General features: G+C 46.5%; 1 protein-coding gene across 2 annotated transcripts in view; it reads right to left on the bottom strand.

The window, feature by feature from the left end:
- Rpn9 (regulatory particle non-ATPase 9) overlaps positions 1-19,822 on the bottom strand; it is a 224,197-nt gene that overhangs the window by 105,283 nt on the left and 99,092 nt on the right. For both annotated transcript variants that reach the window (XM_037418097.2, XM_037418096.2), the window contains exons 5-6: positions 9,486-9,529; positions 7,948-8,034 (exon numbers count right to left, since the gene is read on the bottom strand). In XM_037418097.2, coding sequence (XP_037273994.1) covers positions 7,948-8,034; positions 9,486-9,529 — 131 coding nt within the window. The remainder of the gene's footprint in view (positions 1-7,947; positions 8,035-9,485; positions 9,530-19,822) is intronic.

Raw genomic sequence — 19,822 nt, 5'->3', positions numbered from 1 at the left:
CAGCACTTACCCCCACAGCATCCACACACTTTTCTCACTGCACTTTGTACAAGACATTGTGGCCCTTAATACCAAGGGCCACACGCTTCACCAGTGTACACCACTTGGATACCAGCCGGGCATGACTCCCCCAACAAGTGAGATCAGCCACTCTTTTGTACCCCTGCTATTTTGACTCCAATGCATAGTTCCAAGTTTCTGTGTCAATCTTCATGTTAAAAGTGACTAAATACAATGGCAGTGCAGATGAGCGATAGCGCGAAGTTATCAGTCAGGCGTTGAGAATGCCTGCCATACATCTTTATTCTCTGGCGGATTTCCTTCACATGAGTACGCTCACCCCAAATTCTTTCGCCACACTGCCTGGCATTACCTTTGTCACCTGCCTGTTCATCTTCAACCCTACTTCAACCATTTTTTGGCATCATTGGTAATGAAGACCACGCCATCTGCAAACTTCAAGTTGCTAAAATGTTCTCCATTAATCTTCACTCCTATTTCTGCCCGTCCGAGTTTCTTCAATACAGTAGACATCACTAGTTTCATACTTCAGTTCTGCACCCCTGTCTCAGTAAACGAAAGTCTTGTTAAATGAAACACGCTTACCTCGTCCCTACAGGTTAAGGAGCGTCCACTGGGCTTGTTATGTCTCTTGGTGGCGAAGCACACCAAGTTCATATCAAGAAAGGATCTCCCACAAAGAATGCAATCGTTCCATTGCCATTAATCTTATGACTTGTATCAATTAAAAATGAGCTGATGCAATATGCGTCTGGAACTGAGGTGCAGAAGCAGCGAAGCACACAAAGCACTGCCACTACAAGTTATGTATTTTTGTCACAATATCATCTGCAGCGACTGCGAAAGTGGCATCTCAAAATTTGCCTGGCGTTCCGGTGTGCGTGCAGTTGAAGGAAGCAAACGCGCCAGGCTGGTAGGCCCAAACAGATGCCCATGCGCAGTGCAAGCTCTCGAGCTTCTCTGGCAGCAGTGAGAAGGTACCACAGTGCTGTTCACCACAAACTCCTGTGGTCTCCGAAAATTTCGTCGCCACTGTACGCTTCACGGACTAGCACACCCCAATGCGGACTTGCCACTTCGGCTTGGATTGAATTGAGGCTTCACGTGTTGATGGTATGCGTGATGCCTAATAGATGGCGCTAGGCTGCTGTGTCCTATCATCGTCAGCGGTTGGATGAAGCAGACCACATTACTGCTGCAATTTTTGGTAGTACAATAACTACTCACGAAACTGTTTATGTTTCACAATTTGTAAATAAAGAATTGAATTGAATTGAAAGAACAATCACATTTTTGTTGGGAAATGTGGGGGTTATGAAAGTGCAAGGATTATGAGAGTAAATACGGTATATGCTATTAGCAATATATAAAACAGCCATCATTTGCTTGAATTTTCGTGTTAGAAAAGCTCAAGTCCGGCTTTCAATCAGAAAAGCACAGAGACAGAACAGTTCTATCACATGCTCCTCTCTTTGTATATTACCGGCACATCGCACGTATATAGATACTGCCAAGCAAAAACTGCGCAAAATGTCTGAGAGCTTTCCAGACTATTTCAGCATCATTTGTTATGCTTGAGTCCACAAACACGGACAGCCGAGTCTGCTCTTGAACAAACACAGCCACCAGCGATGTTCCATGCCACGTGTATTTATTAATATTATTTATTTGGTACCCACAGCACCAGAGGCAATACAGTGGGGCAGGGGATTACAGTCAGTCTGGCCAGTTTATTATTTTGACATTCGTAAAGCCTGGAAAACATTAACAACAATAGCTACAGTACATTGACAACATACGTTTTTCAAGGCAGTAAGCAATAAATGTAAAAAAAACACAAACACTTTAAGGTTGAGCTGTTGAATTGAGTAAGTGATTTCATACCGGAGTTTTGCCCCAGTTCTCTTCTGCATACCGTGTGAGCAAAAAGAAAAAAAGAACCTACAATAATAATAATAGACACAACAATATCAGATATTCCTATGAATGTGATGGGTTTATTTACACTGAAAATGCCAGCGCTCAACAGTCACTGCCGAATAACCATCGCTCGAGAGCATCCCGACGGTTGAGCACTGGCTTTTTCAGAGCAAATAAAACCATCACATCTGTGACAGCTTTGGAGGAGCAGTGCTGGGTAATTCGCCGTCCTGGATCCCGCAGCAGAAGTTCTTTGAAGAAGCAGACGCTTACCTGGCCTACCCCCGGACAACATCAGCATGAACGACGACACAGCAATCGCTTTGACGTACTACGCTGCTCCATCCGCCAGTGCCACCGACATGGCACAAGGTGGCCGTCGACCTCGACAGCCAGACTACTGGGCACCTGAACCATGCATATTCTCAGGTAAAACTGACGAAGATGTGGATGCTTGGCTAAAACACTACGACAGAGTGAGCCGCTACTACGATTGGGGCGCGCCAGCGAAGCTCGTGAACGAAGTATTCTTCCTTGCCGGGACCGCTTTGCTTTGGTTTGAGAACCATGAACATGACCTCCCCACTTGGGATATATTTGTTGAGGAACTGAAGGCCTGCTTTGGGGACACGAGTTCCATGAAAAGGAAAGCTGAGCAAACGCTTTCACGTAGGGCTCAGTTGCCCGGCGAGACGTGCACAACCTACATTGAAGAAGTGTTGAAGCTTTACGGGATTGTCAACGCAAATATGTCTCACGAAGACAAAGTCGGTCATTTGTTAAAAGGCATAGCCGAGGACGTGTACAATTTTTTGATAACAAAAGAAAACTTGAACACTCCTTCGATTTTCAGGCAGCAGTGTCGTGCATTCGAGGCGTTGAAGACCGAAGAATTTTACCCAAGTTCGGGCGCTTGGACAATGTTCCCACTGTTGCAAGTTTGGACGTCGCCGCCTGCGAAGACATTCCCTTTCTCATACATCGAGTAGTTCTAGAAGAGCTCGTACGGCTTCAAGAAGGTGATGCTCACCTCTAATGCTCGCTCGCCGCGTGCCCCTACTGGATGCAAGAGCGCCACGTCGAAAACCGACAGCGCACAGAAACAGCAGATTCCACCCCGCGGCTTCCGTTTCCCCCGGTGGATCACGGCCACCACCGGATGTCATCATCTCGGTGTGCTGCTGCAGACCTCCGACCATCGTCGACTGGGCCTCTACCAGAAGACTACTATGCGTCATCACGAAGTGTTCCTGCAGAGCACGACCTGTCTCCGCGTATTCCTGCCACCTCTGCTCCTGCTAATGTAAGCCGACAAGTCCCCGTTTGCTACACATGTGGTCTCCCAGGGCATATTTCACGCTTGTTTCCCAGCCGGCCATTTGCGCCGCCACGCTTTTCCACGTACTTGGCTTGTACGCACGAAACGCATGTGCCGCCATGTTTTTCGACGTACCTGCCTCGTATGCACGAAACCTGGACCGCTCACCCGGCCGCCCACCACCCCGGCAGCAATGGCCTAACGAATTTCGCAGCGAGTCTCCCGCCTCCGAGCGAAGCCTGACGCCATCTCCGACACGTTCCCGCCGGTCGCCGTCTTCGCGTCGTCGGTCGCCTTCCCCGCATCAGCTGGGAAACTAGCTGGTGCGGCCGATGGAGGTGCAGTTGCGGGACGGTCAGTTTCGCCAATTCCTCCTTCTGCTGTGATGTTGATGAACAAAGCGCGTGTGTGTATAGACAGTGTAGACACTCTTGATCTTGTAGACACTGGTGCTGCTGTTTCAGTTATGAGTCTTCATTTCAAGCATCGTTTCTTGGGTCACAAAGTAAAGTTCGCATGGGATCCTAAAGAAACTTTTTGTGGAGTTAGAGGCGAAGGGTTATGCCCTATTGGTATTTGCTCAGTTTTACTCACAATTGGGGAACAATTTTTCCGAGTTGAATTCACTGTACTGGCTCGCACAACTCATGACATCATTTTAGGGATAGACCTACTTCGTGAATGCGGCACTACGCTTGACTGTGGAACTGGAAAGATTCTTCAACAAAGTATGTTGCCTACTGCCATAGTTGACGATTTTCCAACTCTTCCCATCGATGCGCTTTCGTTGTCTGATGATGTGACGATCCCTGGTCGGACAGCAATGCTAGTTCCTGTATGCTCTCCTCACGTCCGCTCAGGGCCCTGCACTGGACTTGTTGAGCCCGATCATACAAACGTCATCAAGAAGAATGTGCTGGTCCCACGGTCTGTCCTTACAGCAATCGATGGACATGCTTGTTTGTGGGCGCTCAACGCAGCATCAGAACCTGTTGTCCTACCAGCCGGATTTAAACTGGGAACGTTTGAGGAGCAGGTCACAGTTGACGTCAAAATGGTCTCAGTGTCCGGCCATCAATCAGACTGCGTCCAAATACTCAGCCGAGATGAGACGCATGATCAATAAGTCGTTGCCTTTTTCTGAGCAGGATGTCCTTGAGGAGGTGCTTACACGCTACGCGGGAGTCTTTAATTTCACTCAAGACAAGCGTTGTTCCATGTGGACCGAATCCCGTATGCATCACCGCATCAACACGGGAGATGCTACACCGATACGCCAGAAACACTATCGCGTATCCCCGTTAGAGAGGAAAGTGATCGTCGATCAGGTCAACGACATGCTGCAGAAAGGCGCTATTCAAGAGTCAAGCAGTCCCTAGGCAGCTCCTGTTATATTGGTAAAAAAAAGACAACTCCTGGCGATTTTGTGTCGACTGCCGCCGTCTCAACCCCATCACAAAGAAAGACGAGTATCCACTATCCACTACCACGCATCGATGATGCTGTAGATTGCCTGCACTCGGCCGCATACTTTTTGTCCGTCAACCTAATGTCTGAATACTGGCAGATACCAATGCATCTGTCTGACAGAGAGAAGACTGCTTTTGTCACGCCTGATGGGTTATTTGAATTTAACGTTATGCCGTTTGGCTTATGTAATGCCCCAGCTACTTTCGAGCGATTCATGGACTCCATCCTTCGCGGTCTCAAATGGGAGATATGTATGTGTTATCTCGATGGTGTAATGATTTTTGGCAAGACATTCCACGAGCACAACCATCGGCTTAGCGTTGTTCTAGATTGCGTCAAACAAGCTGGTCTCGTTTTAAATGCAAAGAAGTGTCGCTTTGGTGAGCTTCAAGCCCTTGGGCTCGGATATCTAGTCGACAGGGACGGTACACGGCCAGACCCCCAAAAGATCAATGCTGTCCGAGACTTCAAGCAACCAACGTCTGCGAAGGATCTCTGTAGCTTCGTGGGCCTGTGTTCTTACTTTCGCCAGTTCATCAAAGACTTCGCCCAGCTTGCTCATCCTCTGACAGAGTTGCTCCTCAAAAACGCCCCATTCCGTTGAACCGCTGAGTGCGAGGCTGCTTTCGAGCCGCTGAAGTACTTGCTTATTTCCGGGCCCCTCCTCCGCCATTTCGACCTGGAGGCACTCACGGAACTGCATACAGATGCTAGTGGTAGAGGTGTTGGTGCCGTGCTAGTTCAGTATCACGACAGCCGCCAGCACGTCGTGGCGTATGCAAGTCGTACTTTGACTAAGACGGGGAGAAATTATACGGTCATCGAACTGGAATGTCTTGCAGTTGTTTTCACCGTCCAAAAGTTCAGACCTTATTTGTACGGCCGGCAATTCAAGATCGTCACAGATTATCATTCGCTTTGTTGGCTTGTCGGACTACGTGACCTAGCTGGTCGGTTGGCTCGCTAGACCTTACGGCTTCAAGAATATAATTATTCTGTGGCCTACAAGAACGATCAATGTCACGCAGATGCCGACTGCTTATCTCGTCTTCCATCTGCGACTGTAGATGCTGATGATTATGATTTCGATAACTACCTGGCTGCAATCTCCTCCAACTTCCCAAATTTGGACGTCTCCTGTCATGAGCAACAGCGTGACCTTTCGCTGAAACCAATGATCGATGTGGCTCGTAGCTCCAAACGCGCCATGCCATTCGTGATTCATGACGCCATACTATATCGCAAGAATTACTCCAGCCATGGTTCCACACTACTCCTTGTCGTGCCAGAATGCCTGCGTCTTATGGTATTCCAAGCCATGCATGATGACATCACGTACGGGCACCTTGGATTTGCCCGAACGCTTCACCGTATCTGACATTTTTACTGGCCTCAACTTTAGAAGGCCACCAAGCACTATGTCACAAGTTGTGATGTCTGCCAACGCCACAAACAACCTACCACGCCATCAACCAGCCATCTGCAACCGGTTAAGCCACTGACATCACCATTTGAAAAAGTCGGCATAAATTTACTGGGCCCTTTCCCCAAGTCTATCATTGGCCGCCGCTGAATTATTGTGTGCGTAGATTACCTGACGCGGTATCTGAAACGATGGCGGTTGCTTCAGCCGCATCATCTGATGTGCACTCGATTATACTCCGTCACGGGGCCCCTCGTGTGGTGATAAGCGATCGCGGCCGGCAGTTTACCGCTGGCATTGTCCAAGAGTTGCTACGGCTTTGTGGGTGCCAGTATCGGCATCCCACACCATACCACCCTCAGACCAACGGCCTCACTGAGCGCACCAATCATACCATCATCAACATGCTCTCAATGTACGTCTAGGCGGATCACGAGAACTGGGATGCCGTATTCCCTTTTGTTACATACGCCTTTAATACCGCGAAACACGAGGTCACAGGTTATACGCCTTTCCTTCTCCTCTATGCTCGTCATCCCCAAAGTTTCCTTGACACCATACTTCCTTTTTCGACGAACGAAAACGCCAGTGTCGCGCAGACTTTGTATCGCGCCGAAGAAGCTCATCGACTTGCTCGGCTCCGCACTCTCTCCGCCCACGCTCGCGCAAAAGACCATTACGATGCAAAACACCCGCCTGCGACTTTCGGTACGGGTGATTTCGTCTGGCTGTTGACACCTGTTCGAAAGAAGGGGCTTTGCCCGAAGCTTCTTTCTAAGTACTCAGGACCATTCTTCATTACTCGGTGCTTGAGTGACGTCACTTACGTTGTATCGAAAGTGACAGCTCAGAACCGGCGTTCGCGTAAGACGCAAATTGTGCACATTGCTCGATTGAAGCCCTACAACAACCGATCGCTTCTACTTGCTTGGTGAGCTTCGTCTTGCCCGGAGGAAAATGCGACGTGGACTGAAAGAGCGAGAAAGAAGAAGAGATAGGACGCTCCCGAGTGATGGTGATTCGGCAGTGACCGTTGAGCACTGGCATTTTCAGAGTAAATAAACCCATCACATCCGTAACCATATGTCTAAAAATACATTTCACTTGAAACTACGTAGACAATGTCACCACGTAACCTATCCCAGTCTTGGGATAGTTTTTGGAAAAAAAAAGATTTCTTAAAAAGTTCTGTCTGGCATAGAACCTCTTGTACCTTTCACTCATGGTACAGGTGTTGTGACCTATAGAGGCAGCATTAATATAGAATGAAAAATCTTCAGGCACAAATGCCGAACCATCTTGCTGTGGATCAGACTATTGACGGTCGATGCTCTGTCTGTCACTACTATCAGTGTACAGCGTGTATAACTTGTAGTTGGACTGCTTGTTTACCAGTTTCAAGACTTTTGTCTTGAACCTTTCATCACTGCTGCCTTTGTGAATGTCACAACCCTGTGATAATATTGTAAATATGAACCATTAGCAGAGAGAGAGTGAGTTACATCCTTTATTCAAACAAATAATATCCAACTTACCAATTTCACATCAAAAAGAATATGTGCTACACATTTCATATCCATCATCTTAAAATTTGTCTAAAAGCCCAGCGCCTGACATTGGACCCTTCAGTGTCGCCTGTTCGTCACTGAGAAAATGACGAGACATGTATCGAGACTTCTCCTGATTCTAGACCCGGGAAACCATTTGACCGATTCATTTGATCCCATAAAGGTGAAACTAATAAGTATCTCCTGCAAGACACTATCCAACATAGTCTGGGACAAACGAGACTGACCTTGACACTGGCCATGTCGTTGGCAGCCAGCTTGTTCTGGCCATAGAGCACATTGCAGAGGACCACTGCTTCGGGATCTGCCTTCACCTGTGCTTATATAAGAGGGCCAAAATTAGATATTGCTCAACCACTCCTAGTCAAAAATATGCCCCACCAGGCCACACAACCATGCATCACAGCCCGACTGGCCAAGTTATTCAGGGAATCCACAACAAATCGATGTGCCAGCTTCAGAAGCAGTGCGAGAATGTTTCAAACTGAAGTAGTTCAGACTGCTCCGCCAGAAGACACACTGGTGGATCAACCACAGTGAACATGACGGAGGCAAGCGGGCAACATCTCTCAACCGTCAAGCAGAATCATGATCAGGCTGACTGTGCAGGGCATAGGTCTCTCTAAAGTTTCTCCCATCAACCTAGTCTTTTGCATGCTGCTGTCATGCAAACAGTTCCTAATCCTATCTGACACTGTCTCCACCTTGCAGGTTTGCCTTCTTTTGAAATCCAGTCAGTGACCCTTAACGACCGGAGATTATCCGGCTGAAGCACTGCAAGCCTAGCCAATGTCCACTAACACTTCATGATTGATTGATTTCTTCTGGTTTTTGAACCTCAATGCAAGGCCTGAAAGTACAGCAGTCAAAATTCAAAGCAAGCAAACACAGGCCTGGTCTGCAGCAAACAATGATCCTGATGGCTGCAACGACATTGTGTTGGTTGCCAAGTCATGCCACTTTTTAGCATTAAAATTCACGATTATGGAAGGTCATCAAACCCAAATATAATTATATCAAGATGCATTCTCAAAGCAGCATACTGCACACTGCTGATTTTGTGCCAAAGAAGAAAACTAGCATAGCTCGCACTGCAGGCCTTGCAATGCTCAAGAGACAGTGGAGCTAATGGGCAGCCCTGCCTGTTGCCGTTTAGGCAACTTGTGCAATTTTTTTCGTTCTTTCTTCTTCACGCACACTAGTCATCAAACTAGCATTATGCATCAATCCTGTAACACAGTGACGTGACCAAAAAACCCGTACCGCTATTAATGTCGCATGATTCCGCACAAATCACATCAAACCACCCATCCTGCGAAAACAGAGCAACACTGGTCACATAGCCCACCACTAGTAATGTCACATGACCTCCAAAAATTACATCACACTAGTCACATGACAGTCACCATAATCAACCGGCACACACTCTTTGTCACGGTGAACTAAAAGGAAGGTACTAGTAGCATAAAATGTGATATGCCCCTAAGTCTCCTCGCAAGCAAGCATTAGTCACAAATGCTACACTAATGTTAGCCAATGCTTCAAGCGCCCTCGATTCTTGTGATAGCTGGTGTACGGGAGAGCTTGAGGGAAGACATAACACCAGGGAATGCCTACACTGCTGGAACTGACTGGAGTGAAAGCAAACACGTGAGGGGAAGACCGAAGGGTAAGTGGGCAGATGGGATTAGAAAGTTTGCAGCTATACTAGCGTGGCAGCAGCATGCTGATGGTGATGCCGATAAAACAGAATAAAAGACCTCACCTTCTCCTTAGTTTTGGTGATGAAAGCAAGCCGCTGCTCCATATCTGCAAGGCAAGAAACAAAGCACGCTCTTGCAAGGTTGCACAGCCAGTTTACTTTGGCCCACCACTGCTGTGCAGGTTCCCACAGGCATTTACCATGGTGAGAGATTTTTTTTAAAAATTGAACAAAAAGAAAATCAGCTACTCCACCATACGATCACAGAGTCTTGCAACATCTGAGGTACTATCTTTCATACTCTTGGCCATCTTGCATATATATAAATATGTCTCATAACATGAGTATCTCAGTGTTGGTCCAGCCAGTTGAGAATTTGGAGCACATTAGGAGCAGGAAGAACTGTGTTTAGGAGCAGACTTGAAGAAGACAAAACAGGATTTGGGATCGCTTGGAGCAGAACATGTCTGAACTTTCAGTGCACGTTTTTAGTGTGCGTACTGGAAATGCCACTGCAATGCAAACAAGGAGACAAGGCGAACATTCAGAGTGCAGCTATTTACCAAGGTCTTAGCACAAGAGCATGACATCCTGGCTTCACTGCACTGAACAAGATGTCAGTTGAAGTGAAACATTTGTGACAAGGCTAGCTTACAGAAATGGTTTCTGGAAATTACAGGTGTCATAAAGTCACTCCAAAAAGAAAAAAGGTCCGAACCAAAAAAGGCAGCAGTAACAATTAACCCTTTGTTGAATGCTGTCCACAATAGTGGACAAATTTGTGAAATTTTTGGAGCAGCTGTGGTGACTCTGAGAGGTGCATGTGGATAGTGGTAACTAAAGTAAACAAAAGGGGTTTTCATTCGCCACATTAAATGGTGCCATGGTGCAATGCTTTTTCCTGCACTCTTGTTCAAGATGGCAAACACCTATGTTGTTGGATAAGTCAAGTTCTCGTCCACATTTTTTTTTTTTCGTATAACATACATAAAATTGCGATATGGTGGGTTTTATTAAATGCATGCAATAGAAGAAGCATTCATAATCACAAGCTGTAAATATTGCAGCCTAGCAAAGTGAAACAAAATTTTTAGAACATATTTTAAGTATGTCCCCTCTAGAGAACACCATTCATGGTGGAAACGCTGCTGTGGTGCCTCTGAGACATGCATGTAGATAATGATAACTAAAGCAGAGAAAAGTGGTTTCAATTCACCGAGGTAAATCGCCTCAGGAACCCACGCTTTTTCCTGCACTTTTGTTGAAGTAAGGAGACTGCTGCTATAACGAGCTTTTGAAGTTCACTTGTTTTTTTTATAACATAGACAAAATCGTGCTCTGGTATGCTTTATTCAATGCACACCATAACAGAAGCCCTCCTAGCTACGATTGTGGCTTAGCGAAGTAGCTTAGCGAGGTCAAGATAATTTCTTAAAGTAGCCCTCCCCCCTTAGCCCCCCCTCCACTAGAGATTTCTGGTTACTTTTTTGGTGGTACTGCAGCTAATTTTTTGCATTAACTTGTTCGAGCAAAGCAGCTCAATGGCTGAAAAACAATTTTGCAAATTTCACTTATTGAACTTCCTGTGCGAATGTCCACTAGACATTCTGTATCTTACCAAATCAAGATTTTGCTTCAACAATACCTTTTTCTGCACCTTTTCCTGAATGCAAAATAACAGAAAACCAAAAGTAAGCGCTGTTTAGACGCAAAGGTTTCTGCCATGCAACAAAGGGTTAAAGAAAAGTGCGAAGCGAACTCGTGCCTAAGAACCCACTCTTTGTAATTACTTGCTTACATAGTGCCTTCAATAATTGACACAACTCCTTAAAATGACGTTGCATTGTACTCAATAACTTTCAAAGACGACCGCACGCCATGCTTTCTCCTTCAAGGACATTGGCGTGAGAGCACCTACTCACGATTTTCCAAATATCTAGAAAAGCTTTTCTAAAAAAATAAAAATGGTACAATGGTAAACTGGCACAAAGGCAGCGAGGTCAGTGATCGATCCTAGCACAATAAAGAGGGATGCTCTTCTTCAAGGCAGCCTTGAAGCAGAAAAGTCCACTAGTCAAAACATTGGCTTCTATAGCGACACCTTGTGTGACACATTTTCCACCTTAATATGCTGTTAAGGTGCGGTTGGTGGTGGATGAGTCCCCGTGCAGCTCACACAGTTGAGGAACAGCTATGGTATTGTCAACAGGCCTCATGACAGAGGACAACCGACTTGCTCAGTAAGCTGCTACGTACAATGAGCGAGCAGGACCCCCTTAAGGAGCTGATGTCTCTTCTTGGTCGCTTGTTGCACGTGATACAACATGGTGGATTTTGGCGTTGAGGTGCTGCACTTTGCTTTCCTTACTTTATCTTGCAATGAACGAAGAAAGTGACCTTTGTTTCATTTGAGCTGAGCGTCCCAGTAGCCACCAATCTGTTTCGTGCCACGTGGGCAGCACGCTCAAAGCTCCTTCCCCCTACTGCATCATTCGATCGCGAGTGTTTTGAGTGTACGCAGCAGGAGTGATGCAACCCGCGGCTGGCTGTACTCTGCTCATCGTTTGTGCCACTGACCAGGAATCCCATCGAGACATCTTGGGCGATAGACATGCCTGGCACCTGTGCAGCTGAATGTAGCCCAATTGCCCTCGAGTGCTGCTGCAAACCAGAAGACGTGCAGGCATGAGCGATGATTTTCCATAACGTGATGATTTCCCATAACGCAACCGACAGGTTGCGTTATGGGACCAGGACTGAGGTGAATTGTCGTCGAGCCGGACAGTGCAGTGGTGTCAACCAGCAGGGGTTTTGTGGTGCACAAGCATTCTTTAGGTACATGTGTTGTCTTCTTTCATTGAGCTTCTGTAACTGATTCATTATTTTGGGTGGTTCAAGGGGGTACGGTATGAATAAAGGTGGGGGCCATGTGGGTGTGCTATCTCCCCCTGATGATGCGTGGGATTTAACGTCCCAAAACCACCATATGATTATGAGAGACGCCGTAGTAGAGGGCTCCGGAAATTTTGACCACCTGGGGTTCTTTAACGTGCGCCCAAATCTGAGCACATGAGCCTAAACCATTTCCACCTCCATTGGAAATGCAGCCGCCACAGCCGGGATTCGATCCCGCGATCTGCGGGTCAGCAGCCCGAGTACCTTAGCCACTAAACCACCGCAGCGGGGTGTGCTATCTTCCCCTGTAATGTCGTTTGCCCCTCCTGGTGCACACGTTTCTCGTGGATAGGCTGCATTTAGGTTTAACAGCCGTTCAGCAGGAGGAGGCATAGTGCTCTCGCAACAAGTTCACCATCATCATGGTTAGCCGGTAGCGCCAGCCGTGACACCTGGCGGGAAGGCAGGGTAGTGGCACATGAGAGACAAGCAAGCTTCTTTTGGCATTTGGCAGCTGCCGTAGAGGTGCCACTTCTGCGGAGCAACGTGGGATACAGTGACTGGGTGTTGTGTCCCCTGGGGCCCCTCGTAGTCTTCGCGTTACCTTGTGTTTTGTTATGTTGAGTGTATTGGAGTTCAGTCGAGCCCACATATAACAGCCCCACTTAACACAAACTTTTGCCTAAAACGAATGATACCTGCGTGACTGGGGAAATATACATTATTTCAATGGCACAAAATAGCAGTTACAACGAAAGTCCCAGAGCGCCGCAGATCGGTTAGGGCAAACGGAGTCGGCGCTCCAGCGACTTCCCGGGAAACCACTTTCGAATGCCAATGAGGCATCAGCGAGGTGCTCATAGGTTTTTATTGGTAAATTCCAACACTGCTTTTGCAGCCTTCTAGTTGTCGCTCTTACCAACCATCTTTATTACCCCTTCTACTGCAAGCACGCTCCTTCGGCAGATGAGACTCCTGTTTTCACACTGCCACCGATCTTTCAAAGACCAGTCGGCTGACTAGTAACTGCTCAGTTTTTGAATGCCAGTCTTGTTACATTACCATTGGCACTGCTCGCCTAGTAACCAGACCATCTGCCAACATTGTTGGCCACCGACTGCGCTTGATTGTCTGAATTTTCTTTGGTCGGTGTCGCATCGTTCCAGTGCACGCACTTGCTCTACCCCACCAACTCTGATAATTCGATATTTATTCCGTGTTTAGGTCAGTGTTCTATTTCACTTCCCACTTCTCTCAACATGCCCTCCGAATGCGCAAAAGCATGAAAATGGCATTACATGGCCACAATGTAATCCATTACATTACAGGCCACAAAAGCATTACAGGCCACAAAATGGCATTACAGGCCACAAAATGGCATTACATGGCCACAATGTTACAAGCCAGTCTGTGCCACAATCAGGTTCTTTGACCTCTGTGTGTGCAGACCACTTCCCGAAATTTGCCTATGCATGAGTTGCACGTTTCATGGACCTTTCAAACAAGCTACCCGAGTTGCCTGCCTTCTTCCTGTGTGTTTTGGTTATCAAGGTCGCCTTCCCGCCGTGCGCTTCCCTCTCATTAGCCTATCGTGATTCCTTCGCCCATCTTCACCGCACTGTGAAGCGAGCCCCGCTGGCGACATAGCGTCAAATTCAGAAGTGTTTTTTTTTTTTCAAATGCAATGCATTTCTTCGCGAACTTTGGCGACTTTGACCGTATCTGTCTATCTAGTCGTCTACAACTTGGGCTCTCCTAGCTGTTTGGATAGTGGGATCTATACCAAAATTGGTATGGCATAACATGACTGTATGACGAGCATAAATGACAAGTCGTAAGATGAAAATCACGACATGAATGTAATGATTTACATGTCATGGTCTTGCTGCTCTTGCAGTGGCGTCGTTCACAAATATTGCAAAGCTGGTATGGCATGACATGACTGCCTGGCAAATATAAGTGACAGGCCCTAACTTGAAAATCATGACATGCATGTCATGCAAGTCATGACTATACGCCACGCTCATGGCGCGCTTGCGGTCGTATCGCCAGCTCGACATTTCTCAAATTTGGTATTACAATGAATGACGAAGGTATTTGACTGGTGCAAACATGACAATGATGACATGCATGTCGTACACGGCATAATTTACGTCCGCCTCATAATGTTGCGCCTACTTTTAAGTGACGTATAAACCTTCCTCATTTGTGCTTCACATATCATTGATTCCCACTGTACATGGCATGTGCCAATTTTTTTCTTGCTCGAAACGAGCCCCGAGCAGTTACATGTGTCCTGGCTTATATATGTCACGCATGCGCATCTTGCTGACTGTTTGGTCAGCATGGTGGATGGGAGGCTCTCCACACGTTTTCCTGCTACTCAACAAAATATTGAAAGTACAAAACTTTGCTTAGGCGTAATCTGTGCGTTTAAGACCTATTATAGGTGCCACGTTGAGGAGCGCTTGCTCGTAGCTGTTGGCCACCCGGCTGCTAACTTGCCACTTTAGATGTCCCTGTATTCAGCTGTGAAGATGGTGGAAAGAGGTGAGGGCTGTATACACGAGGCCAACTTTGTCCACGTTGGGCCAGATGCCAAAAATGAAGCTTTCGAACGGGAGCAAGCATTCCAGTGGCGATTTGTGGTGGCGCATGATCGACTCCGGCATGGGAGGGCAGGACATCTGCTGGGATGATTTCATAGCAGCCGATAATGATGCCAACACTGCGGAACCGTGCACAGATGAGGGTATTGTGAATGAAGTGTGCAGCCAGAGCGATTTGAAGGACTCGGATGATGAAGATGACGAGACTTTAGAGCCAGTGCCCATAAGTGTGCTCACGGCAATCAGCTACATTAATAGCATCAGGCAACTTGTGTATGTTATGGGCCTTGACGAAGAGCACGCTGCCGCTTGAAATAAACTCAAAACCATCCTTATTACTTCTGCTCTTTGAAACACATGCATTACAGTCAAGCCCACAAATAACAACCGACATAACACAAACTTTCGCTTAAAACGAATGATACCCACGTGACCGTATAAATGTACATTATTTCTATGGCACAAAATCGCACTTACAATGAACGTCTCTGAGTGTTGCCAATCAGTTACAGAGAACAGAGTCGGCGCTCCGGCGGCTTCCCGAGAAACCACTTTCGAACGCCAATGAAGCATCAGCGAAATGCTCATAGATTTTTATTGTTAAATTCTAACACTGCTTCCGCAGCCTTCTAGTTGTTGCTCTTTCCAACCGTCTTCAGTACCCCTGCTACTGCAAGCACGCTCCTTCGCCAGATGAGATTCGTGTTTTTACACTGCCACCGGTCTTTCAAAGACCAGTCAGCTGACCAGTCTCTACTCAGTCTTGAATGCCAGTCTTGTTACACTACCATTGGCACCACTGGCCTAGTAACCAGACCACCTGCCAACATCGTCGGCCATCGACTGTACTCGATAATCTGCACTTGTCTGCATCTGTGCTGTCTCTTTCCAGGGCATGCGCTTGCCTTACCCTATCAACTATGATAATTTGCAATTTGATTCGTTTTCAGGACCTGTTCTCGCCTGCTTCGCACTTGGCTAAGCATGTCCTTTGCACGTGTTCGGAAGCATAAAAAATGAAGTCGATGGGGTCGTGCAAGCCCGCCAGCGCCACAATGTGATTCCTTGACCTTCGCGCGCACTGACCACGCTCCTAAGCTTTCCCATGCACGAGTTGCATGTTTTGAGGACCGTGCAAGCAAGGTGCCAGACCCGCGTGTCCTCCCCCACTCTCTTCCGAACTCTGTCTCTTGCAAGTCTGCTCCCGTTTCCACCGCACGCTGGCTCGAATTCAGAAGCTTCATTTTTTTTTACTAGAAATAAAACTTGCGTGCTGGCTTCCACGTCACGCGTCTAACTGGCTGTTGGTGTGCATGTGTCGCTCAACAAAACGTCTAAATTGTGACCCTTTGGCTTCGACATAATCAGTGCGTTTAACTCTTTCATTACCCCATTGTTACCAATGATCGACGCTTTTTCGGTCATTGATTTTTGGCATGTTAAATTTCTTTCTCATGCACCCAGCACTTTCAAATAGTTCAGCCACTTAACTTTCAGAATTTCTTTTGAACTTGCCGACTTAGGCAACATAGCGATATTTTACGGACTTCTGCGCAAACCAATGTACATGTGTAGTTAGAAAAATATACTAGGTTGGCGTACTTGACAGGACTGTGTGCCCCTCATGATAATGCTTCAGTAACATCGAAGTTATGTAATTAAAAAAAACTTTTCACACCAAATATTAAATTTATGTGTTAGCTTAGCAATTTGACCGAGCCGAGCAGTAATAAATGTCGGCAATTTATGCCACCTAATCAGTTGAGAGCTGTTGCTAGAAGTCAGGGAAAATTAGTTCTACAAAAAAATATTTCGCGAGGTCCGCCACATGCATAAAGTGTGCTGGTGGCTCTCACAGCCAGTTTCTAGCCGTTTTGGTTTTGCTTGTATCGTTATATCAGAAACAGGGTCACATATAGTGTCACTGGTCGCTCCTATTGCATGGTCATCACGCGTGCAAGGGTGTGGATCAGCGCTGAAAAATACATGCGCTGCTTGAAACTGTCTTGGGACCCCTCCTGAATTGAGTGAGAACGAGCCGAGATTTTGTGGACGAGAGCACCTCAGCTTCAAGTTTTATGGGAATGATGTCTTGCGTCAGCCTGAGACATATCCGTAGCCGTTCACAGGTTTGTTTTGTTTACATCCTCAAGTTATCTCCTTCACCACAAGTGCATATAGCTTCCGACCTTTGTGCATAATCAGGTTACGTGCATGGTACACACTTCGCTAGGGCGTGGTGTGGTGGCGCTGGCTACAGAACTTCTCTTAACGGCAAGAAGGCCCCAGAGCACAACTTGGTCTTGACTACAGAGCAGAGCGAAACATTTTAGAACTGTGCGTTATAATGTCCTTTCTTTATTACAATATGTGCAAAGATGAAAGCAATATGCTTGGATGCATATATTGAAACGTCAACCTATGCGGAGTGAGGTGGCTTATAGAAAGAGGCGACGCTAGATGAAATAGCGAAGTTTTTTGGACATCTCATTTATAGAGGGATTATTCACGTCACGGGTATCCATCTACATTGGTATACCTAGAGACTCTCATCGCAAGGCAATGAAAATTTACTGAGAAGAGTGTACGAGTACACTTGTGTCGCGTGAAAAACCAAGCAATGCTTCACCGCATGGCATGAGCAATGAAGCAGCACCTCAGTTATGATTTACTTTGTCTATGTGAAGAGAAACATTTTGTGCATCATTAATTATTTTTATACCGTTCCTGGGTCAATGATCTATAAATTGTATATTCTGAATTCTCTTTCTTCTGAATATTTTTGCATATATAGTGTTTCTTATGCCACTCTTTACCAGCTGGTGACAAAAAATTTCACACTTTTCATATCTTTATTCATTCAAAAATGTTTCAGTTGCTTTAAAACCTATATTTTTTGGAAAGAGCATTTCTTTCTGCAAAGTTTGGTATGCTGCAATGCGTGCTGGAGTACTTTTCAAACTGGCAGAAACGATCTTTCGGAGACATATGAAAAACAACCATTCTCGCATGGTAACGAAAGAGTTAAGACTGTGGAGCACTTGCTCATAGCTGTTGACAGCCTAGCAGCTAACTTACCACTTCGGGTGTCCCTGTATTCAGCTGTGGGCGGCGTTGACGGCTACATGTGTGTGAAACTGTTTTTGCGAGGCCGACTTCATCAATGTCGAACCCAATGCCGAGCCTGAAGCTTCCGAACAGGACTACTCTGGTCATGATTTGTGGCAGTGCATCGACTCCAACATGAGAGGGCGTGAGGGACATCTGTTGCGATAATCTCATTACAGCCGAATGATGATGATGATGAAAGCATTATAAATGATTCCAGCACTGTGGAATGATGCCCGGATGAGGGCGTTGGGAATAAAGTGCGCACCAATAGCGATCTGGAGGAATCAGATCGCCAGGATGACGAAATTTCGGAGCCAGAGCCCACAAGCGTGCTTGTAACAGTTGGCTACATTACTAGCCTCGGGCAGCTTATGCCACAGGCCTCGTCGAAGAGCACACTGCCGCTTCGAAGAAATTCGAGACCATCCTTATCGCTTTTGCTATTTGGGACACGTGCATCATGGACATTTGTGTGGAAAAAAATTTTTGGTTCACTTGCAATTTTTTTTTAAGCTGTGTTACATTTACTATGAACTTCGGGATACAGCGAACAAATGTTGCATCACGCTCAGGTTCGTTTAGGCAGAATCGACTGTACAAACCTTTTTTTTTTTTTTTTTCAAAAGAAAAATTGTTCACACTTTCAACTTTTGCAAATGTGTGTTCCCTTACTGCAAACTTAGGGATACAGCAAACAAATACCGCATGACACTCAGCTTCGTTATAAGCGAGCCTGACTGTATTGTGCGTTTCTATTAGCATGTCACTACTGACGTATTCCGTTCAGCTGGTGATATCGTCATTAGCAAAAGCCGTTGAATAAGTGTACCCGATGCTTAGTTTGGTTCGACCGTGTCTGCTGTGTTCTGAGGGCATGGCCTCATTCGAGACCCCACGAAGTCCCCTTCAGCAACAGCAAATTGCTGCATATATATACACTCAAACCTCGTTATAACGAAGTTGAAGGGGAGCCACATTTATTTTGTTATATCCATTATTTTATTATAACAATTATAACAGTTTGTGGCTCAGGTGGGTGCAAACCTATAAGCATGCAAAGAAAGAACCACCTCACGGCCCGATGTACTGCTATGCGACCACGCGTGCGACGAAAAATAAACACAGTCGAATCTCATTAATTCGAACCTCTGGTTAATTCGAACTCAGGCTGTGGTCGCGTCAAAGCTATGTGTATTCCAATGGGCGAAAACGCCCTGTAATTCAAACGCGCAAGCACTTGCAATGGTTAATTCGAACATACCGCGCTCCGAAGAGGCTCTCAGCACCATGCCCAATCTCGCGGCGGCACCTCTCAACGTTGGGCGCGAAGAAGGAAAAGAAGAAAAGGAAAGAAAAGACTGTGACAGATTGATTGCTCTTTCTCAAATGCCGATCTGTGATGTGCCTGTCCCTAAAGGCCCTAAAACTTCGTAAAATAGCTACATATGTGGTTATTCCCACGCCTCCTCTTTTTTCCTCTTCCTCCGACCTCTCCGAGGCTGGCGCCGCCTTGGTATTGCCCAGATGCCGTCACGTGGGACCACTCGCAGTGTTCATTTGTTTAAAATCGCTCGCGACTGCCATCTTTGCTCTAGAGGCCCGGACTCCTTGGGGCGCAGCGCATCTGTTTTTACGAATACAAAGTTGTCTTTCCGTGCGCGCTCTGCTATGAGATACTTTTCAGCCAAGAATGACGTAGCGGTTCGTTGCCATGAGTGGTTGTTGAGCCTTGTGCTACAAGTCGCAGTTAATTGTGCAAGACGTCGCGATCTCTCATTCAGAATT

The sequence above is a fragment of the Rhipicephalus microplus genome, unplaced genomic scaffold (genome assembly GCF_043290135.1).
Source record: "Rhipicephalus microplus isolate Deutch F79 unplaced genomic scaffold, USDA_Rmic scaffold_12, whole genome shotgun sequence".
Lineage (NCBI taxonomy): Eukaryota > Metazoa > Arthropoda > Arachnida > Ixodida > Ixodidae > Rhipicephalus > Rhipicephalus microplus.
Note: the sequence above shows the minus strand (reverse complement) of the source record. Positions and strands in the feature narration are given on the sequence as shown.